Source organism: Anticarsia gemmatalis, chromosome 6, assembly GCF_050436995.1.
Source record: "Anticarsia gemmatalis isolate Benzon Research Colony breed Stoneville strain chromosome 6, ilAntGemm2 primary, whole genome shotgun sequence".
NCBI classification, from domain to species: domain Eukaryota; kingdom Metazoa; phylum Arthropoda; class Insecta; order Lepidoptera; family Erebidae; genus Anticarsia; species Anticarsia gemmatalis.
The window spans coordinates 10,451,853-10,476,181 of record NC_134750.1 but is presented as its reverse complement, the minus strand read 5'-3'; the positions used below and the strand labels follow the sequence as shown (position 1 = coordinate 10,476,181).

The 24,329-nt window shown below is 34.4% G+C and overlaps 3 protein-coding genes across 3 annotated transcripts; all 3 read right to left on the bottom strand.

The window, feature by feature from the left end:
* Positions 1-8,274: 8,274 nt before the first annotated feature.
* LOC142973830 (pyruvate kinase-like) lies at positions 8,275-11,793 on the bottom strand. Its single transcript, XM_076115853.1, has 9 exons — positions 11,755-11,793; positions 11,523-11,655; positions 11,122-11,345; positions 10,486-10,815; positions 10,107-10,253; positions 9,842-9,943; positions 9,407-9,652; positions 8,848-9,070; positions 8,275-8,468 (listed from the first exon to the last, which is right to left on the bottom strand). The coding sequence occupies exons 1-9, from the start codon at positions 11,791-11,793 to the stop codon at positions 8,275-8,277; spliced, it is 1,638 nt and encodes a 545-aa protein (XP_075971968.1).
* Positions 11,794-13,760: 1,967 nt separating this feature from the next.
* LOC142973829 (pyruvate kinase-like) lies at positions 13,761-18,933 on the bottom strand. Its single transcript, XM_076115852.1, has 9 exons — positions 18,810-18,933; positions 18,129-18,355; positions 17,445-17,771; positions 16,941-17,087; positions 16,587-16,697; positions 15,971-16,213; positions 15,417-15,639; positions 14,286-14,475; positions 13,761-13,812 (listed from the first exon to the last, which is right to left on the bottom strand). Exons 1-9 carry the CDS (start codon positions 18,931-18,933, stop codon positions 13,761-13,763), a joined length of 1,644 nt encoding a protein of 547 aa, XP_075971967.1.
* Positions 18,934-19,617: 684 nt separating this feature from the next.
* Positions 19,618-23,871, bottom strand: LOC142973828 (uncharacterized). The gene is made up of 9 exons (XM_076115851.1): positions 23,769-23,871; positions 23,146-23,372; positions 22,455-22,790; positions 21,883-22,026; positions 21,487-21,591; positions 20,998-21,237; positions 20,381-20,603; positions 19,795-19,969; positions 19,618-19,627 (listed from the first exon to the last, which is right to left on the bottom strand). The coding sequence occupies exons 1-9, from the start codon at positions 23,869-23,871 to the stop codon at positions 19,618-19,620; spliced, it is 1,563 nt and encodes a 520-aa protein (XP_075971966.1).
* Between the last annotated feature and the right edge of the window lie 458 nt (positions 23,872-24,329).

Here is a 24,329-nt window from a genome sequence, read left to right as displayed (position 1 = left end):
TAATTATTACCATCCCGACAATTACATTGAGAAAACTATAATGGAAAGTGGAATAAGCAATATTTAAGAGTTGTTATTCAAATCGATTCAGCCCTCTGACATAACTGACAAACTTTTGCATTTATAATATTGAGTTTAGATTGCAGATAGCTACAGTATCATCTGATATGATCATACATATTCAAGATTTGATCACACATTAGAGCGGTGGGATCAGCACAGTGCTGTCAGTAGGCTGTAATCCTAGTCATTCGTCAACGCTTAGTCACCGCTCCTAGGAACTTGACGTGCGTAATCTCAGACCTAAGTAATGCTTTGGTTACATTGCCGTTTGACTGGTGAGCGTATTTTGAGAAACATTTTCATTGTGTTTTAATATTGATAGTATTCTATGGGCGTTTTTACACAAATGGCAGTGTATTTTACATTAGTACTCTTATTTGAAGGTAGTCTAAAATAAGTGCGTATAAGCACATACCAATAAGTCAAAAGTATGAATACTAATCCTGAGCACTGGAAACAACTGGCTTTATATATAAACTATCAGCTCGTCCTTACGTGAATTGGTTTCATGTAAAAATTAACATTTGAATAATATTTACGCGATAAACACAATATGTCCATGATAAGAAAAATATTTTATGCCTCTAGCCCAGCTTGTTGGTGCTGCACAGTCATATCATTACTATAACAATATATTTAGTAACATAGCATAGTATTACGACACTCACCAGGCACGCACGTGTGAACAAAGCTTATAGGATAAGAAGGGTTTGCCTTTGAGATGTTCAATATCACTGTAATTTAGCTAACGATATGACTACTTACGTATAATGAGCCTTTCTGTCTCAAAGCCTTAGTTAAGAGTTTTTATACAGACCGTCTTGTGACGTCAGCACTTCGTGGGTGTTGAACTTAAGACATTGATATTAATCACTGCGGTATATTTAGCCGCAAATATTTATGTGATATTACATTTCATGATGATAAATAAAATTGTTTTGTTTCTGTTTTACAAGGAAAGGCTTTTAATTGTCACTATTTAATATATTTTAGGTTATCATTATCCCACCGCTGAGCAATAGTGTTGCTACTTAATATAGCTACTTATCCCTAAACTTAAATTACAATAGATTCATTGGAGTGGATGTTATTTTTCATACTAATGAAGAGAACCGTGTGTTCATATGTAAGGTGACATTTACTGTTTAACAAGCTAATACGGTATTCAACTAAGCCTCTAAATAACTTTATAAAAGAATTCTAACCGGTCAGAAGGGACATCAAACTTTTCGATCTCGACTTTCTTCACAAAGCCACATTATCATTCAAGTCACCAAGACTGATTCCTTCCTTTATTATTTCCAAACAGTATCTTTAGTAAAATATTGAATAGATAAATACTATTGTGTCCCCGTTGATATAAAACGTTGTAGGTTACAGAGGCCTCCCTTATCTTGCCTCATTTTATGACCGCGTAAATAATGGACGTTTTCGACAAAATTTTATTCAATTTCCTGGGTTTCTGCCCTGAATAGATGATGTTTTACATAAAATGTAAGGAGCTTGTGGTGCCGTATTAAAAATATTTTCGCTTACTCACTATTTTTGTACCGTTCTCAGATGTTATGATAAAATATGTGTTTATAAAGTGTCGTAGCTTTAGTTAATGAATACTAAATATCTGGTCAACTCATGTTTAGTTTGAAAATCTCTTCTTGTTTAGAAAGATAGGGATAATAATATGCAAAAAATGTAGTTTTTGTGAAGCAGATAGATCTGACTTGCTTTTTAATTTTGGAATCAATAAAGATCTATTTTTAATTATTTTTTTAGGAAGTGAAAGTTTTTGAAAGTTTCTTAAATTATTACTAAAAGCTATTAAGTACTAAAATTTGTTGAATATAGCTATTTTCTCTTTATCTTCCGTCCCCCCACTCAAAAGTAAATGATTTATTAATTCAACCCCGGTCTAACCTAATGTATTCATACGCCTTCCCTATCTATCAGGTAGGCTACCCGACATTTATATATAAGAAATTGTCCTAAAAGCTAAAGATTCATTAGTAAAATCTCCATGTAAGGTAGCAGCGACATGGCCACTGTAACCTCGTTAGTACTACGCGCGACGCCTACACACCAACGCGACAAAGGAACAACTAATGATTGCATCGCCAATGCAATCAACACATTGCTCTTGTCAACGGGTCATCTCAGTTTAGAGTAGTTTATTGTGTTAGTTTTAGGTTTAAATTATAAATTAAGCTTGAAAATTAAATCTAGGTTCTTTGCCATCCATTGACTGGAATCGCGACTGCCATAAAATACTTTGTGGTTCTTTCCGGAATTCACAACAAAAATAAGAGTGATGAAATTAATACTAGTACTGATAAATTATTGTTACGGATCTCTTTTTATGTTCAAGGTTTTCCTTACAGCTCTTTCAATAATTGAAGGGAGTGCTTCAATAAAACATGTATAGATGAAAGTATAACATCAAGTTAATACAAGTCTCATGAAGTATTCGCAAAAGGCGTGCAAATATCATAGTTTTATATTAGGTAATCCAAGTTATAATTAAATATATCTTCACAAGATTGGCCATAAAACATAAAGTACTGTCAACAGTAAAATTCAATTTAAATCTCACAGAACAATTACAAGACAATTTTCCGAGCACAATAATTAACTGCTACAATTTAATTCAAAATCTAGTTGTACGGGGTTATTAGATGAAGAATATTCGCGAGAAAATGCTTGGGAACCAACTGGGAAATTATATAAAGCACGTTTGTAATTGCTGTACAGAAATAATTTCCCTTGACTAATTTTCTCAGCTTGGCAACTCAAATATTTGAACGCATGACGTCAACCGCATGAAACTTTAAATATCTCCAAGTCGTTTGGTGTAAGTGAAACAACACTAATATGATAGTGTACTATACCGTAAAAGCTTCTCCATTAACCTGAAAAGAACTTTATACTGAGTATATAAAGTTGAATTTTCCTTGTGGTTCCGTAGGTCGTATAATTTGTCCTGTGGGCTACCGTTAGGTAGACTACGTGACTAAGGTTGCCTAATATTGCGCACTCGGTTTGCTCATAAACTGGATGGAACTGGTTATAACCTTGGAGAAAGGATTCAGTGGACCTGTTAAAAATATGGTAATTATTTTAACATGACAATGGGCGCGTGTAATTAGAGTAATTTTTCATGCTTTGTTGGTGACAAAGTATGTACTTATTTTCGGCGTCACAGATTAATGTTTTGATGACTCGAGCAAGTGGAGTTTATTGCTGGAAAGGCTTTTGAAGAACTTTTAACTTTTGTATGAAAAAGTGAATTTTAAGAGCACAGTGTGAACACTTTTTTCATTGATGTAATTATTCAAATAGCGATTATTTTCTATTGAAAGGTAAATATATAAAAAGTAATAGAAAAGAGAAGTGTCATTCATAGAAATTTAATTAACGTGGACGCAAAGCATATCATTAAACAAGTACCCGTTAATTTATATTAAAACTTGACCTCAAGAACATTTGACTACAAGAACTTATTATTAATCTGTTAATTAATTACATTGTCTTGGTTTAGTAGTCTGTTGAAGCGAATGCAATCATTACCGCGTTCCCTTTGAGCAGAAATGCTAAGGATATTTAGTAATTATTCACATAGCCTGATTGCTGTTTAGGTGTTCAGAATTATTCAAGTAACAGGATGTCTTAAGCATTGTCTTAGTTCCGCTGAGCATTATTATGTAAACACAGGTTTAGTGAAGCTACCGTTTGATGAATTAGTGTAATTTATGGTGCGTTTCGTTTGAATAAGTTTGCTTTAATAATTGAGTTTATCAATATTGGTCTGTATATGTACTATTTTTCTTATCTGTAAATCTCGACCTATCAACTAATATAAATTACAAATTGATTAGTTTTTCCTTATACAAGCATAACATTTAAAATATATCTTGAAGTTAAATTTGCTTTGAGTACTCATAAAGTAAATTCTCGAAGTGTAGATCTAATTACAAATTTAAATAAAGTAGTTATAAGTAGCGTTTATTTGAAGTACATTAAACATTTCTATTAATTAAAAACAAAACGACTTACTAATAAAGAATGTACAAGGACAAACGTGGCCGAAGTAAACACAGTTATTTCTAATTCCGCTAGGCTCCGACAACGAAAATCAAATTACGTACACAAATAGCGAGGTGGGGGCTGACTTGTAGACCACGAACACTCAGGCCGAACAAATTGTGCGTAATCTTTGTGCGGACACCTCGCGGCAAAAAGGTGAACCTCCATTATGAATAACTCCACAGCCCTCATCTAATTTAACTTGTAAACATTACAATTTAGCCGCCCATCTCGACTTGATGCCTCCAAAAGTGCTATTCCCCACCTTTATTACCGGAATTTTTATTTCGTATCTTGCTTTTTTGTTCGCCTGTTATTTCTTTATGAGTAACCTCGCTTGCTCGACGCTACAAAAGAAATTTTAATAGTCTTTCTTGATTCATCCATAGACATTCCCAAATCGTTTTCAATTGCTGTCGTTATCTGGCTTTTTTAGAACTCTTTTTCTTTAATTTTTTTGTATGAAATTTTACAAAATTATTATTTTGAACAATGGTGGTTTATGATAACACAAATTTGGTTATCTACTTCCTATAGATTACATTTATAATATTTTAAATTAACATTTATAATAAATTTTCTTTTCTGCCAACTCATATGCAAAAATGCTATGCGTTTATTTACCCATGTACGTTTAGTAACATAACTTATGCTCGTTCAAATTAGCCCTGCATCGTTATTAGCAATAATAAAGCTACAAAGTAAACATTATCTTGAGTAAACCTACATTCTATGAAAAGATCAGGCAGCAAAAATTCTAGGCTACCGATTTCTATAATTGGCCGTCCAGTCGGCTTACAAAAGCTTACTACAGAAAGCCTGAGAACGACTAAAACTTTTGTTTTTCCTTTTGTTCTAAGTATCAAAAGTAAAACAACGATAATTCCGAGTATATTCTAGTTAATTTCCACGAGGACAGTGTTCTTTGTTAGTTGCAAGTGCTTACACTAAAGCGGCTTAAAGCTAATATGAAGTTTCCCAAAGCGGCCTGATTAGTGTCCTTGTATATCGAGCTGAGAGAACAGGAATAATCCCTTTAGTTAGAGTAAAGATTCCTATAATTTGAACACTTATGAGAGTGTAAAAATAAATAGAGTTGTTTAATGTCAATTATTTTTTAATTTGTTTATTCATTCCAACGTATTTTTTTCTAGAACTTCGATATTCGTAAAGAGAGAGAGCGAGAGAGAATGCAGTTGACACACAATCTTTTCATATAATCAAACTATATTAATAGAAGTGAAAGTATCATCCTGTAAGTCATAAAAATAAAATAACTACATTGGCATATAAACTTTGGTACGTCACATCAGTCCAAGAATTGCATTAACAATATCAATATCTTTGAAAATCACACACAAAGCGTTCACATTAAATTGGACACTGGCAATACCTTTCTGTGCAAATTGGCCTGTACCTAAAGCTTTGACAATAGTCCGTCCAGCGTCGCATCTCGTTGTAAAGGGTGTAATTGCATCCGTTACAGACGGTGGACTGCGATCATTGACCTTTCCACTCCTATTGTTCGGAAGGTCAAGCGCCATCTGTTGCTCGCTATTGGCAAACTTTAGAGAATTAGAAGAAATTTTGTAGAAAATACCTTTTTGGATTAGTTTAACTTTGGATTTTTAAACGAGTATTTTTTAATGGTTAGTTTGGATAGCATTAACATCATATATTTTTCTTCTTTGGTTTAAGTTTTATATTAAAGCTCATTTTTGATCGCATCACTGAGTAAGGTCTTTTTACGAGTCGTCTTAAAATTAAGTTCATAGTCTAAAACTTCAAAATGGGGTACTTTGATAAAATACACAAATCTTAAGACGGATTTAATATTAATCTTATTGCTTTCTCTCTTATTTGTCCATGTAGCATTTGTCACTCATCACCAAGTATCAACTCCTTTATTTTATTAGCCCCTTACGTGCCCCAAAGTATCAACAACTGCACAAAAATGTCCAACCAACCCATCAATCAAAACCGATTAACCCAACACAAACAATACAAAAACAAAAGGAAAACCCAAAGAGAATTTAGAAGCAAAGTCGTAAACCGCGTCGGAACGCGATACCTTTTGCTAGCTTTTGCTGTTAGTCGCGGCTTATGTGTGGCCGTCGGATGGCAATACGGCATTACGGCAATATTGGCCGATCTCCCTGTAACGACGTACTTACGGCTCTGCCGGTGACCGAACAAATTGATGGCACATGTAATATTACTTATATTTTATTATGAACAATAAAATTTTATTTTGTCTTACAAAGTTGAGGCGCTTGCGGTATATGTAGCTGATAGAGACTTTGGTAAAATGTTTTCAAAATTGACAAGTTTATCCAATGTTGTCTGTGTTTACAGTAAGTTACGTGTATACAAACTGAAATAGTGTATCTGTGAAACTGTTATAATTTATTTTATGTAATGAAGTTAGATGGTCGTAAAAATATCATTACGGTCAATTTCAAAGCGACTCAGTTACGCAGTTATTATAGTCATTGTGCTTTCGCCACTTATTGAGTCCTTATAATATAAGTGACTTATTAAACATAGAAGATAATATTTTAGTAATATGTAAATTAAGTAAACAACTACGTGTATAAGCCACACGTATGTTACAATGTAACCGTACGTTTATACCGAGTAAAAGCCTCTCTTGGATTTTCAAATTCCAGCACCGTTAATGAATGATCTCCGGCCGGCTAGTCGAAGCATCGTAACTGTCTGAGTCCCATCGTTAACCGAATTACAGTACTACGTGTATAAAGAACTATGGTCATTATTGATTACGGAGGGTTGAAAAATAAAGTAATTATTGTTTGAGAAAAAATAGTGTACGTATGTATTTGTGTTAATCATCAAGGACCTTTTCGTTCGCGTAACCTTATTTAGCTACGCCTGATGTACCTTTATTACTTGAAACCACAAACAGGTTTATAATTTAATCAATCTAGAGCCAAGATACACCCTCTTAGGTATGTCTTACTAATTTCTTGAGATACATTAGCTCCACTTAGGTGAAGGTTCCATTAAAAGGCGAGCAAGTGTGGCGAATTCTTGATCGGTATGTTGATAGTGTGAAGGCGAGGTTACATAAATTCAATTTGGGCACCTCAGAGAGCTCTGCAAATTGCCTCGTCGACCAGAGAGTGGAGTTAACCCTTTGATGCCGATCACCGGCGTCATTCCGTCACCCGAACGTACCGGCAGCTTTGAGCCGCTCCATAGATTTCCACTCAAAGTAAGGTACGTTTGAGTGTGAATTTAAAATTCTCGATAGACACCGAACGTTAGATCGTTGAAATTTTAAAGTGCTCTAAAATGAAGATCGTAGAAGCATCCCTGATGAAAGTGCTTCAAAGTGCTATGGATTCCGAAGTGCTCTTCGTTTTATATATGAACTGATATTGGCATCAGTATGCACCTTTGCGGTAGTTACCGTTTCCTCCTGCGATTGCTATCACATAGAATACATAAACAATTCTAAAAGCGATCAGTATTCAAAAATAATCTCGTAAAAACCGCTATAAAATTCAGTGCCTATTTCTGTACTAAGCTTTACTCATGATTAAGGACTCTGGTTAGGCCTGCTCCGGGCTTAATTAAGCATCCCCGAATTTCCAAGGGATGTCCTCTCTCTGCTAGTATTTTTAGTTTACGTAAACGAGCCCCTGCTTTGAATACGTCGTATTGAAAATACAGGAAAAAACAAGCTATTTTAAACAAAGGATGTATTAATACAAAATTACAAATACTAAACCACAAAACTCTTTAAAAAATTAATTAATCGATTTTATAAAAATGACTGAGCTAAATTAGTTAAAGCTACGCCGTTAACTGAAGTTAACACGTCCATGACCTAACTGTCTTACTACTAAACGCAGTGTTAGCTTTGATTAGTTATGGTGTTTTGTCTTTTTCACTCAAATACGGCTTCAAAATTGATTGAAAGTGACACAGCACTGTATAACTAATCAGAGCTGATACAGCGATCATAAGTAAGACAGTAAAGCAGTAAGGTCCTATTTAATCAATTACGACTGTAGTTCATAGAAAAATTGCAATGAATGTATGAAATTTTACTATCTATGTATATCAACTACTATGGATAAAACTAGCTATGAGGTTGCAAGATACATTTCAAGTTGCTTGGTAAGCAGGGTCAGGCTCAGCGTAGATTATTCTCATAGTGTTCGTGTAGCCCGTTCCTTGTCTCCAACCAGACACGACCACCACGGGGTCACCGACCCTGATGAATCCCTTCTCCATGGCCCAAGTTAGGCAGAACTTGACGCGTTTGTCGAGGTCTTGGGACCAGTCGATGTCGGGGGAATCTTAAATGATAAAGTTTTCTTTTAAGAGATAATATAATCCTGGCCGGTTTGGCTACGGCGGCCAGTTTCTTTGAAACCAGCCAACTGTGTAGGAGTTGATGTCTAGTGGTCAAGTGTGTGTATAATACACAATTTTTGAAGCATGTTGCATACTATAAGAAGTTGTCGTCATTACCATAGCATCAAATAGCGAATCATATCTACGTAGAACGATTACTATATACCTACTTAGTTAGGAGGCATTTGTATTAATTTAAATTTGGCAACAACAGCGTTTGAAGAACAGACATACACAATAAGCATTCGCGTTATAGATGTTTTAAAATACATGCATCGTATCCGTCCTTTATAATGATAGATTTTAAAATGTCAGCCATACCTTCATAAATAAGCGGTATAATGCCCCTCCACAGATGCAATTGTCTCGCAATCGGAGGATACCTCGTCACCGCAATGATGGGACACCGAGGTCGGTACTTGGCCACAACTTGAGCCGATTTACCAGACGTAGTGACCACTATGATAGCAGCGGCGATAACTCGCTGAGAAGCTAATACTCCTGCCATTGCTGCACCCGTTACTTGATCACATGGTAATGCCGTCTATAAAAGAAAGAAGAATGTTGTGTACAGTTGAAGTACTCTTACAAAGGCATGTTCATGAAATGCGGGTTGGGATTTTGCATTCTTGTAAACACTGTTTTTCGTTTACTGTTGCTGTAAGTATGTTATACATCCAGGTTTTTAATTTATTACCACACGAGCAAAAGACATGTCTGTATAGACAAAGTAATGTTTACACCTACGTTAATTAAATATTATTTACCTTATTACAAAACTTTACAAAATTATTCATCTTTAAGCAAAAACATATAAGCTTTTTTTCAAGTTGTAAACTTAAATGATATTCCGTCTACATTTAACAGTCAAAATTTAAACCTTATCAATAAAATCCGAGAAGACTTGCTTCGTCCAAATGCAAGCTTCAGCTTCTTTGCATGCATTAGTCATGGATGCTATGGTCTCCACAGGGTGATAGCCTACAGCCGTTTCAGGGCAGAGCACGAGTACGTCAGCTCCATCGAGGATACAGTTGGCAACGTCTAGCAGTTCTGCTCGGAGTGGGATGCGTTTCTGCCTCATACTGCTTAGAAGGTGACCGCTGATGCAGACTGGTATGTTGGCCTGGATAAAAGACCAATTTAGAATTCGCTGTACTGATTTGATGCATATTGAGTAAAGTGCTCAAAATTGAGCAGTTTATGAATGTACGACAAATTGCATTTGGTTTTCTATAGTAGAAGAAATTATCAAAGAACGTAATATCCAAAGAAAATTCAAGGAAAAGAAAATAATGTACTTATATTTACGTACGCGGTTAGCTCTCGCGATCATGTTTTTTTGAGCGATCACTAACTTTTTTGGTGTAATATCTGATCCAAGTTCTTGACGAGTTATCATGATGGCATCTGTTACCTGAAAATTATGCTCATTTGTGTGGCAATTCTACGTGAAAAAGGTATTTCTGGGAAAGGGAAATTCCTACACCAACCGAAAATAAGGGCATTTTCCATTCTCATAACGATCGTAAGCAGATTTTGTTCAAAAGTGACCAAATTAAAATCAAGGTAACACAAACCTGAAGAATTGCGTCAAAATTACGAAAACCCTGTACAGTTTGTATATTAGCAATTATTGCTATTTTCTTTCCTTTGTCACCGAGAAGACTTCTCAGTTCCAAGAGACCTTCTGATGTATTCACAAATGATGCGATCACCATGTCCACCTGAAATGAGATGTACTTATTTGAGACTGATTGTAACTGATTGTCCTTACCAAAAGCAACAGACTATCTGCAAAGGCGTCTTTTAATTCTTGATTATTAAGTTACTTACAATTAATATAATACCTATTTTTTATTACTAGAACTAGACAACAACCCGGCTCATATAATTTCGGTACGTTTTCAGGCTGGTTTTCTCATACTGACCAATATCCATATTATATTTCAAGCTTACCTGATTAGACACCGCCATTTCGATATCAAGTTTATCTTTATCTGAATAATTAGGCATATCTAGCGCAACATTTGGTATGAACACATCTTTGAACGATCCCAGAAAGCCTCCTCTTTCAATTTTACAAGTCAATGTAGTAGCCGATATCATTTCAACTTTAAGTTCGACTGTTTCATTGTCTAGTAGTATCATGTCTCCTTTCTTCAATTGTTCGGATAGATACATGAAGTCGACGTAAACTGTGTATGTGGAACATCTGTCCCTGTAGGTTTCATCTGTTGTAAGCCTGACTACGTCACCGGTTTTTAGTTCGACTGATTCGCCATAGCTCTGGAACATATTTAAATATAATTAAATTGTAGTTCGATAGACAGAGGTCATTATAATTTCTGAATAGACTACATATTACGTATTAGTCCATTTTCGAGTGTTAATAATGATCAAGTGATCAATTTCAAGTATAATTATAGAGAAGAGAAGAGAAATTATAAGTATAAGGCAGTATAATTTTTGCCTTCGATTTGGTACTGGTAACCGCATGAAAACAAATAATATTATCAATAAGGTATGTAGCTTTGCTATCAAAGCTTGATATTCATCTACTTTGACCAGACATTTTAAAAGTCAACTGCTTACTTCAGCAATACGTCCCGTCCTAATTTTCTTTCCTGACAAACGTATAGCGATAGACAGAGGGTAGTTCCTTGCCATAGTAACACTGTAGTTCCTGGCAGCCTGTCGGAGCAGTTTGATGGTTTCTACGTGTTCTTCTCTAAGACCAAACGACATGTTAAGAAAGGCAATGTTCATGCCAGCCTCCATCATCTTTTCCATTACTTCTATGTCGTAGGTAGATCGGCCTGCAAAATGGTGCCATGCATAGTATCATCTGAACATTTTTGTGCCTACTGTCAGTATTCTGCAGCATATGCAGAAGAAACGAATGATATTTTTGCCCGTTCTGGTTTTTTATATTAAGCACTACTATTTTACTTTACATGAAGTTATTAACATGTAGTTAAAGGGTGTTGTCTTACCCATTGATGCCATGATTCCTGTGAGTCTTTGGCAGCCGGGGGCAGCTTTGATATCCAAGTTTAATAGATGATCTAAAGGCGTGTATGCATGACTAGCAGCCAGCTGCTGTCCGGGTAATTCCATTGCATCGTACTTGAATACAAAAAAGGTATATCGGTATCGTGTAGTTTTATAATTTGAATAAATTTATAGATGTACATATTATTAAGTACCTCTATATATGATACTTACTTCATCCAGTCTTTTATCGAATAAAGTAGGCCACGTCATGATTCACAAAATAAAACTAAGTAAAAATATAAATAAGATGTAAGCTAACACGAATTCTGTAAATCTCAGCAAATGTTATTCTGATTTATGTCAAACAAGAAAAATTCCAAGAAGAATTTATTTATAGTTTTGACAACCTTGCTAAGGAGTCTCGTAGGTCAATGTTATTAGTCCTTTACTCTTAGTACCTTTGAAGTACTGAAATTGAAAGTCTTTGGCCAGAAGAGAGTGAGTTCGCCAGTACGAACACGGTGCTTGTGGAAACCGTACTCATAATTTCTATATGTAGTTCCCATTTCGAAACAAATACGATCGTGTTCGTGCAAAAGATTTGCGGCTCACTTGCCCCTTATTGAAATGGCATACTTAATAAAATGCTTATCATGACCTTGAAGATACAGATCTATAAAAGTAATTTTGATTCAATTACGTACAAACAACACAACCAAACAAAACATGCCTAAGTATTTACAACAAACGATTAATCTTCCCTAATCCAAATCCCTTTAGCCGGCGAAACTGAGGATTAGAATGTTTACAAAAGTCAGGTGGATTTGTACCAAGTCCCGATTGGAGGTAAGCTCAATGATAAACAAGTAGCACAGATGTCGCGAACAACGACGGCAAAAATAAATAAAGGCAAGGTAGATAAACAAAACGGAGTTTTATTTGTGGTGAAACCATTAGGGATTGAGGAGCAAGATAAACGTGTAAATATAGGCAAGTGTTGCTTGTTTTGGAGAGGAAAATCTTAGGGTGTAAAGTATAATTTGTTGTGGTTTTCCGCGTAAGGATAGAGCCATTCATTAAATTGTGCGAGGGATCACGAGCTGTTTTTCCTGCTGTTTGAGACACCGGTACTGATTGGCAGGATGTTGCAGATTTGAAGATATTCTTGTTCATCGTGCTCGTATACATATCTTAATAGTTATGTGTAGGATAAAAATATCTAGTTTGCTCATATTCTTTGCATCATCTTGAAGCATGTATGTATAAGATACTAAATTCAGAAGATATTTAATTTCAGTCCTCTATAAAAAGATCAACTTATCCCATAGAGTTATAAATCTTAGAGTAAATTGGATTTAGCTGATAGATAGTGCTACTTATAGGTTGTCATGCCCTCCCTTTCAGGAAGAGGATATTTTTATTTAATCTCAAACTTCTACGTTAATAAGTTACATTGCATAACATTCTTTGAGAGAACTGGTTTTGAACAAACACTAAAGGAGGGAAAACAAAGCAAACAGTATAATACTCAACCAACATCCAGCTCAAAATATTATTTTTGAGCTCATTGTCTGGGTACTCGATTCCTTGCGGTCTCCAATTGCTGCTTCGTACATACTTGATAGCACTAAGTTCTCTTGGGAACCACAATCTATGAAATTCTCGTCCTCCTAATGCGTAAACCTTTTGTGTTCAAGCTCACCGTGTCCCAGAGGCCCGCATCAGTGTTACAATGAAATTCACGAATCGTGATGCGAAAATATATTCTAGTCAAATGTATTCCACTTTATATTGGACCATTGAAAAGGTAGCGAAATATGAAGAGTATTTTCGCTGTCCCAATATTTTTGGAAAGCATGAAATGTACGATTTTTTGGGCGTTTACACTTCGGCCTATTTGCGGGCATTAGGCAATATTGATGCTTGTGTGATTTTCTAGAAAATAAGTCATGTGTCGTATGAACGCGTAGGTATAGTATATAAGTCTACTCAAGCTTATAACGTGTACTTGTGCTCTCGTGGGACAGCTAATGAGGATGTACTATAGATGTTTGCTAGTCTAATAAGTAACAATGGTGAGTAAAATTTAAAATTGGATATAACTGGACGGAATAACTCAAATTAAACTTGTATCGTAAGAAATGTTACCATGCAGAAAAAAATGCTTATTCTAAATAATAAAAATTCATGTTAAAATAATAAAACTATATTAAAAATATAACAGCAATAACAATAAATTACTTCTCAACGTCATTGACCACTGTTTTAACACTCACATTGTCATCACAGCTGTAAAAAAGAAATAATTACATTATTCCTGACATAATTATTTGGCATAGAAGGAGCATTAGAACCCTGACATAAGGTATTACATATAAAGAGACAAGGAGAAAAACTTCACTCATCATCACTTATCATCACTCAACGTTGTGGCCGATTAAACACTCAGGCTAGTTTCAACTACGTAGAAATATGATTGCTGTGGCCAAGTGTGTGATAACGTTTTCTAACTCGTTACTTCTTCGTAACTGTTAGATTCGACACTTAAACCACTTTTACTGAATATATCTATCAGTATTGCAAACATTTCATCGATTGCAAATAACATTTCTAACAATAGTGGCTTATCAGTATAAGACCTTGTAAAGAGCAGTGCTATTGCATCAACATTACCCAGTAACATAATATTTCTAAGGATTGTTAGTTGTTTAACCAACTCTAGACTGGAAATTGAATTGAATTTATAAATAAAATATACTAACGTTACAATCTCCTTCTTCTTAGCAGTGACTTTGCCAATCCTGACAGTATCACAGAAGGAGCTCTCTTCAGCTCCCTTCTCTAACGTGATGTAAAAGTCTCCGTACACCAGCCAGTTCTTATCCACGGCGTATTCTACAGCCACGTCAATGCGGCCTTTGATGTTTTTGTACCAAGTACGACGGGGCAGACCTGGGTTAAAAATGATATTAATCACTGATAAATATTTTGCTTTATTTTTAGTTGTTCTAGCTTATTGAATACTTACGACTAAACGATAGCTACAGTCTGTACAAACTTTTAAGGTGTCCTTTAAAGAATGGAGACACTTAGTTTGATATAACAATAATTGGTCACCCATCTAAAGAGTATCCGAGCTATACGCTGCTCTAAATACTGATCGTTTACAGACCGATATGCGCTCCTGGCAGTGAGCATGTTTACGTTTTAATAAGACACATCATTTATATATAAATAAGTCCTTTCCAGATATTAATAAATAAATACCCATTCAAATTCGGCACACATTTTTTGCTACCGCTATTTCCGTGAACATTTTTATAGAATCCAGTCTGAATAGAATTTACCAGTAAATGATACAAGGTAAAAAAGCGCCCTTAAAACGTAAATAAACAAACAAAAACACGATGTTTTTGAAGATGAACAGTGCCCTGACCTACTCTAACTGTATGCCACTGATGCCAAACGTACTCGCAAATTAGATTTGGAAAAAAGGAAAGCCAGTCTCCTGTGAAATTGTGCCGCGAGGTAAATATTATCGCTATGATGCCAAAATATGGCTTACTGATTTTTTACGTCACAACTTTGATGCTAAAAATACGGAAGTTTTTTTTATAAAACGAGCTCTTCAAACATTAAACAGAGTAATGTGAAATACAGAGGAAAATGTAACGAAGGATATTTGCAAGTGATGTTACAATTTTTATAACAAAATCCTGTATTTTCGGGTACTATGTTTCTGATCCAAGCGAAGAAAAAGCTTGAGGATTCTAAGCTAATTGGTAATTCTGATAGTTTATTATTCCCATTTACCAAATTTTCTAAAGTACACTATTTGTATTATTTTATGGTATAAATATACGTTATTCTAAATAACAAAAAGCCTTATATACCTTTATAAATAATTGGATATACGCCTCTATAGATCTGGAGAGTCCTGAACGTATTGATCTTGGTGGTAACTGCAATAATCATGCAGTACGGTCGAAGCCAGTTCAAGTAGTACAGTGTCCGGCCTGATACTGTTGGACATATGATCAAGCGGGCTTGTGTCTCGTTGGCGAGTAATGCACAAGACATTACGGCTCCCATCGCTGCGTTTACTGGACTCTTTATCTGAAAAATTTCAAGATTGGCAATTAAACTCGAACATACTCTAAATTTTTCAGTCCGTCGAACTATAATGCTTCGACTGTGCTATGACTGACTGTGATATTTAAGCTTTAGGTAAAATTACACTTTACAAAAAGACAGATTTTTAGTTATTAATATTTCAGTTCAGTCATACAGAAATTAGTTTTTTTATATGGGCAAAGTATAATAGGTGCATTTCGGTCTATAGGTAAAAAATATAGATTAATAAAATATTCAAGTGGCCAGTTTTTTACTGTCAAAGATTTCTTAAAGGTACTTAGTTTTTAGAATAATATTATCTAGTTATACTAACCTCACTAAGTTTCCGATGGAACTCAATTTTGTTATTAGCAAACGGTTCTATTTCTTTACAGAGATCGGACAGGCCCTTGACAACAGTAAGGAGTACGTCTATATCATCATGGGCTCTAAGAACGAAGCCAGATGCTCCGTCTAGTATAGCATTGGCTACATCTGGCATATCTTGATGTTCCAAAGTACCAGATTTGAAGGTTTCGAAGAAAACTTGACCAGATATAAATACTGGTTTCCCAACCTGGAATAAAGAATATTTATTAGTATCAATTATTGCCCGTCCCAACAATTTTCGAAAAATGTCCTTGGGTATGTATGGTATCTGTTACTCAGGTAAATTTTTCATCGAAATTGGTGAAGCAGTTTGGTAAAATATAATAGACAAGATATATACATTTGTTACTTTTGTAATAATAGTACAGATTAATAGTAGCCCACAGCTTTAACGCCGAAATTTCGGTGTATTTTATACACCTTTGTCTGCACTTTCGGGTACAATAGGCGTGATATTAGGTACGTATGTATCAAAGATATTTCATTTTTCTTATCTATTTATATTTGCTTAAACTAAGGCAAGAAGATCAACTGTTTCATTGGTTATTATCGGTTATTACCTGGCGACATTTCCCAAGAATCCATTTTTGGATTCGACCCATACGATTAGCTAGTGTTCTTTCCAACTCATATGCGAGAAACTCGCGAGAGACCAAAACTCCGTCTGCTTCCTAAGAATAATAGTAAAAGAATGCGATGTAGTTTATTAACTTGTAATAAGTAGTAATATTTAGTTTTAATGTTAATTTTCAAATATTTACTTTTGAGAGTTCTACTTTTTATATAAATATTTTAATTTATTATGGCAGTATTATTGACACTAAGCTTTCAAGATGCACTGCAATGACGTCACTGCTTAGTAGAATGGAATGGAAAAAGGTTTTTCTATCTATATAAATTCGCCTGTATGTTACCTTAATCATCTCTTCAATATTAACAAGTCCTTCTAAAGTGCTAATTCCACAGACAATGAACGGTCTCTTCACATTTCTACCAATGTACTTCTTTATCTTTTTGATAGTGTCTACGTGACGAGCGTAGTTAACAACTAACATGTCCACCTAATTAAAAAATGTACATAAAAAGAAAACAAACAGTTATGAGGCAAGGTTTTGAAATAAACAATGGAAATAGTTTTGAAATAAATCCTGCAATAAACATCAAACATCATGACGTTAACGATCATCAAACATAATATATTATGAGCGTATTAAGAGTGTATAAAATGTGCGTTTAGTTACGAACTGAGTAACAAGATTAGTGCCTATTTTTATTCATAACCAACATACACTGAAACCTATGTACATTGTACCTCTACGAAGAGTACATAGAACCAATGAAATCAACAAGACAGAAAGACAAATAACTAAAAAAAACAACCAATCATAGCAACAGTTTCAAATAGATTACGTAATTACCTGATACTCCACAGCAAGTTTGACAAGCTCCAAGTCTTTCTTGGTCAGCAATGGACGACTTCGCCTCGCTCCCCTCATAGTCACAATCTCCATATTCCCTAAATTACCTCCTAAAACTACAACACATCTGACTGTCTTCGCACAGACTTCCTTTACTTTCAAAATTATTTCGTCTTGTTTGATAGATATCTCCATTCCTTCCTTAGCGTCGTTGGTTAAGTACGGATTGTCGACGAATATCTGTCGTTCGTTACATCTATCGTACTCAGCTGTGTCGTAGGTCAATATTACTTCTGTGTTTTCTTTTATTGATATGGTATTTGAATCCTGATATAATGGAGAAGGTTTCGGTTTATTTTATTTATTATAAAAACTATCAAAGTACACCTTACTTTCTCTGTTTATAATGTTAGGCATACGAGTAGATTGAAATATCGTAAATAATAATTACCATTACGAATAAATGTGATATTTAACGACTTGACCACCTAGTTAGCGCATCGGTTTTCCAATAAAGAGGTAGTGGGGTCATACGCTATCCATCGCACTGATGTTAGGTGAACTCTATTCTAACACATACCTTCGAGTTAAGCTTGCGAAGTTAACAGGTTTGCAAGCATGTGTAACCTACAGCAGCACTAAGACTAGCCTATTCGCAGGTTAAGACATAAAACTTAAACGTACTTGTTCAATAATTCCAGTTTTGACAATGCAAGTCTTCAATTCAATGCAAGTGGCACACGGCCACTCCATCATACCGTACTTTTTAGCTAAGAATCTTGCAGCCTTGTCCACTTTACTGATCATTATCGTTTTATCCTCGGTTGTAGATGTCGATGTTAAGAACCGGACCACATTCATACCAGATTCCATGAGTTTTTGAATGTCCACTGGTGTCACATCTGGATTCGCTGTAGCATTATGAAAAAACATACCTAATATTCATTGTATATAAAAGAGTAATAATTTTTGAAATCATTTTTCGAACGAACTAGTTGATACATACTAAAGCAGTATTACATTCCAACCGCGTAGGTACAGGTTTTTGAAAAAAAATCGCCTGTATTTGATTTCGAGTGTACATTCTTCTACTGTATTATTTTTTAAGATGAAACCGTAACAAGCAGGCAAGATATTCTGAATAATGTTTTTTATGCATAGTTTTTATAGTTGGCCCACAGGTATTGCAACATTAATTCCCGTTCATGTGCGAGTTTGTTGCAGTGGCTACAGTGGACACCTCGCTGCAATTAACTTAGTACGAATGAAAATCTTGCGAAATTTCCAAAATTTTTAAACTTATATATCTTCAGAACAAGCTAGATCTATGACCTGTTTTTATATTACAATTATCACCATACTCACCCAAAGTGACTATAATTCTCGACCGTCTGTTCAAGTTTGGTCGATATAATTCAAACAAACATGGTTCACCGATGTCACTTATTTCCTTACACGGCGTAAAATCATAATTCATACATTCATGCATGTTTATAAAATATTCAAGATAATCTCAAAATAAAAAATCTAAGGTAAAGTAGTTTTAGAAAAACTTTGACGTCGGAATGACGTTTCCATAATATGACAGGGGAATATTTCTTTATTATTTATTCCTAAAGATCTACGTACTAAAGAGGATTCACCCCCGGTTTCTGAGGTACACTTAACGGTAGTTTATCTATTCAATAGCATTAAAACTCATATAAAAAAAACGCTATTGAATAGATAAACTATCGCTAAATGTACTCAGAAGCCGAGGGTAAGTTTATTTTACAAATATGAAATTGTTAGAAATATATTGGCAATCAAAAACAGCAAGCCGCGAGTTTCTTGCCGTTTCTTCTGACGTGTAACCAGCTTTTCCGAAGCGTCCAAACATTTATAAGATTATTTCGTATACTTTGTACAAAGTTTACAAATAAAGGATACTTCGAATTTGAATAACATCATTACATATTTTCTTAATCCCTAACAGGCATATCGCAAAGCCGCAATGATTTGCTACATTACAAGAAAACGAGTTAATAGACATCTTAATATAATGTTAAAAGTAAATTACAAAACAATATTCGTTTACAAAATAAATAACTACAAAATAAATATTCAATATAATACAGCGTCCTTCTTGGTTATTCTAATATAGTGTGGCAGCTAAATCGCCAACTAATTTATTTTATTCAGACCTGGAAACAAAATATGATTGATTATTTTTTCATTTAATTTTATTGTTATGCAACTTTACATTGGACCAAAATTATAAATTCCGGAAGGTGTTATTATAATACCGTATAATATAATTATGTACCAACAATATTTTTTTAATACATTATAATAGTATGATATAACTTACAACACGTCATCGACCTTTAAAACACTCATTTGGTCACAAAAGGAACTATACGGACTACTTTTCCTTAAAACGATAAACTGATCTCCATATCTTAGGATCTTGAATTTAACCGCATGATCCACTGCGTAGCGGACACGGCTCATCATTTCAACATTCCATTGAGATAGCGATGGTTCTAGAAATATATATAAACTGTTAAACACATTTTTGAGTACAGCTTTTAAACCAAATATATTATCTACTTCGAACAAAGTATATTAGTAGTTTGATTAAGAACTTTCGTCATTATTGACACAGTGAAACGATCGCAACATTAAGAAATTTGCTTGAAATGTTGTATTGTGTCCTAGTATTTGGTAAATAAGCAAAAAGAAACAAATTGCCATCTACTTATTTTGTACTTTATGTCTTCATTTAAGTACTTGATGCAAAAATAAGAAGTGTTTTCACTGAATTTTCGTGTTTAATACTGAATTCAAAATTGATAAAAGACGTTATAATTAAATACAAAATTGAGTTATAATTAATTCAGAAAATTATTTATCACATGAAGTTTAATACAAAGGTAAAACTTAAACAAACTTACTATCATAAACAATAGGCATAACTCCCGGATAAAGTAGCAGTCGTCTTGCAACAACAGGTTTAGTAGTAACCGCAATCATGTTAAAATTATCAGACATATGGTTCAGTAGATGTACCGTCCCGCCGGTGACAGTGAGAACTACTAACACTCTTGAATTAGCGACCTTTGCAGTTAGAATACAGGCTTGTGCGCAGGCTTCTGCAGCGTTCACGGGGATCCTGAGCTGTGCAAGAAAAAAAAGAAAAGTATACTTGAATGCAGATGGCGAATAGGGATGGAGATGGGGATCCCATAGGAGATACTAGATCAATGAATACAAGAAGTTATGTGGAGTGGGTCTATTTTCAACAAAGTGGGGTCAAAAACGAAAATAAGTGCAAGAGTTAAGAGTAAGATGGTACAAGTTCAAAGAAAATTATGACTGTGTGGGTGAAATCGAAGAAAATCTCAGCAGCCACATCAGTCTACCTACGATCAAGACCGACGTAACCCAGTTAAAACGTCAGTTAACAAATAACGCGTCGTTTAAAGTTTCACTGCACATAAAACCCGTTATGCATATTAGTATTCAATTCAAAGGCAGTCACAAAAAATACTTGAAAAATACAACGACACACCTCCTCAAACACCCTCCAAAATTCAGCCGAGTCAATTAGCCCAGGTTCTACATTGCCACAAATTTCGTTCAACAAGCCCAGTGCAAGGCCTATATTTTGAGAATCATTATACATTCTCAACATGAAGCCGGATCCTTGAAGCACTGTATTAGTGATGTCGTTTAAATCGTGGTCAAGGACTTCGCCGACTGAAATACTTCTTTCTAGAATGTTCCCTGATATGTAGAACGGTACGCCGCGCTGAAACAATAGTCTTGGTCACCTCTTTATCTTAAACCATTGTTAGTGGTAGATCAAATCCCAAAAGAAGCATCTGTTTTTAGTTTTACAATATGGTGACAGTTTTTTACCAGTTATCTTCTTTTTATCTTCTTATATTCTTTGCGGTACCATTGAAAAATGAGAATTTTGATAATTTCAAGTTTGATAATTCTACTGTTTTTAAGAAATCATTTATGAAGACATAGGAGAACAAAAAATCGACGTTACCGCTTTACATTTGGCGCTAATCTGCATCTGTATCTTGAGTAACTGGCTCGGGTTGGTTATAGAAGCTTCCAGAAATTCTCTTGCTAGGATCACTCCATCTGATTCCTAAAATAAATATCTTTTAAACATATTTTTGTAAACTCACAGAAACAGAAATACTGTTTGTTTTAACAAAAGACTGAAACCAGTGTCTACTTCACTCACATTTTCTATCTTTATAGGACTATATTGTTTCGCTGTCAGTAAGATAGCTTACGATTTTTAAATGGACGTTTACCAACTAAGTAATTGGTTAATTCAGGGGAAATCTAGCTTAAATTATGATCTTGCTGAGTGGTGCTAAAAAATATATTTTATAGTGATATAAGTCTTTTGAAAACCAAATAGTAGTGTTACCGCAATAATATCGTCAATATTCTCCAAGCCCTCTTCTTCGCATATAGTACTTAAGAACAACGGCATGTGATGTCCTTTAAACATCTCCTTTATTCGAGTAAGCGTTTTTGTATAACGAATAGAGTTTATTGTAACCATGTCGAGCTGGAACCAAAATAAACATAACAAGCTGAGCGATTTAAGTATAATATAATTATCTCTAGACAAATCACACAGGATTATCCGATTTCAAATTAAGCAAAGCTTGTACCTACTATGGTAACCAGATAACTGCTAACTGCTTAACAAATGTACTTTTAAATACATACATACATACCTATATACAAATAGCAACATAATAATGATAATTAATAATATATTAAACGTAAGAATATAGCTCCACGTTTTATAGTTTGAACCGAGCTTTAAATATAAAGTCTAAGATTACTGACTACAGTAATTATCGTCTAGGTTTTGCTAAACTTGACGCCTCTCGACTCAAGGCTATTGAAAAGTTTAGTAATACTAAACTACCTATTGTTGAATTTAGCTTATAAAACGAGAGTATGTGTATAACAGTATTCTTGCTGCACCTTATACTCTTTCGCAAATTCAATGATTTCTAGATCCTTCTTCGATAGAGCTGGTCTCAGGAGTTTAACACCACGTATACAAACTATTTCAACATCACTCAGTTCTCCACCAACGGTCACTTTACACATGATAGTCTTTTTATCAATCACTTCAGTACATATTAGTACTGTTCTTCCAAATTGTAGATTAATCTCTGTTCCCGGTGTAATAGTGGGTAAAGTGTATGGGTCATTGATGAAAATCGTTTTTGCACTGCATTTAGTGATGTACTTTGGATCACTTGTTACTTTAACGATGGTACCTTCTTTTAATAAGACACTGGGTTCTTTTATTTCCTGGGAATTATAATAAAAATGATGATAAATGTAACTATTCAATTCTGCACTGCTAGGCGAGGGTATCCTTCTGAAATGAGAGAGGAGTCAGTACCGGCGGGAGATTTAGGAGTCTAGTTATGCTAAGGTAACTGAAGGCCTTAAACTTCAGCTGGAGTCAATGTTAGGCATGCATAGATTCATAATGATGTTTTTACTACACCGTTGAAATAATTGATTCGAATTTCTGACACAACTTTTTAATATATCTTTTCATAGGCGTCAGGGGTTGCCTGGCGATTATTTTTTCTTTCTAAATATTATATCTATTAGCTTTTTAAGAACAAGTTGTACTTGATAGATTTTTATTCTTTACCTCATCGAGGAATCCAGACTGTATACAAACATTAGGTATATCAATACTAAGAGCAATAGGCCAATAGTTGATATCGTATTTCTCACAGAACGCAGCCGCCGCTTTCTCCAATAATTTGATCCATTTAATCCTATCGTCTTGTGTAATAAGTATCATTCTAAATCTAACTATTCTGAGGCCATTTTCAACGAAGTTTTTGATATCGTATTCTGTTAGTCGTGTGTCATCTGTAAAGTAAAGTTGCTGTTGGTTTTAAAAATGCAAGTAAATTTTCCTAATATTATAAAATAGCGAACAGGCCCGTAAATTGGTTCACAAATTATATTATTTTTTAACCTAGATATACGCATATGATACTTTTTACCCCAGGAACTCTTCTCACGCAGACAAAGTCGCGGGCACGAGCTAGATATTTATAATTTGGATCCCAAGATTGGATGTTCAGATGGATGTTTGTTACTCAATCACGCCAAAATTACTGCACATTTTTTTATGAAACTGGGCAGCTTATGACGAGTTAAACATATGGGCTCTATAGCCTATGCATTATTTTAGGGCGTATAAGTATGAAGTCACGTGGGTAAAATTATGTTTTTATCAATTGCAGTTTTTGTTAAACTTACAGAATGTGGTGATGATTGGTGTCGTCCTGTATCTAGTTTTGTGTTCATCTTCTGTGAGCAACTGCTTTAATTTGCTAGTATCACGTATCCTTAAGACACTCATTATCTGTAATTATAATAACTATTGAATAACCAAGATTTTAGATTATATATTGCTGAATAACTTGAGGCCAGATTGTAGCACTTACTACAGTATAAATCTTATAAAAATAAAACAAAAATTAGCAAAAATAAGTATACAAAATACATTAAAAAAACTTGTAATCAAAATTATCAAAATCTATCAAATTGACATATTACTACTATCCATAAATTAAATTAAAATTAAGAAAAGTCTAACATAGACTTTTCTTAATTTTGTGGCAATCAAGGAGGATTTGGTTGCATTTCAATGTCGTCTAACTCTATTTACATTAACTACTTGCTAGTATTTAAAACTTGTTTAATTTTCTATTGCTAAAACCAAACAAACAAGGATACTTCGGGAATAAAAATTAAATTGTAGCTGTTTTTGATAAAATACTAAGTATACTGTATAGAAGTCTTTTAACACATGTAATA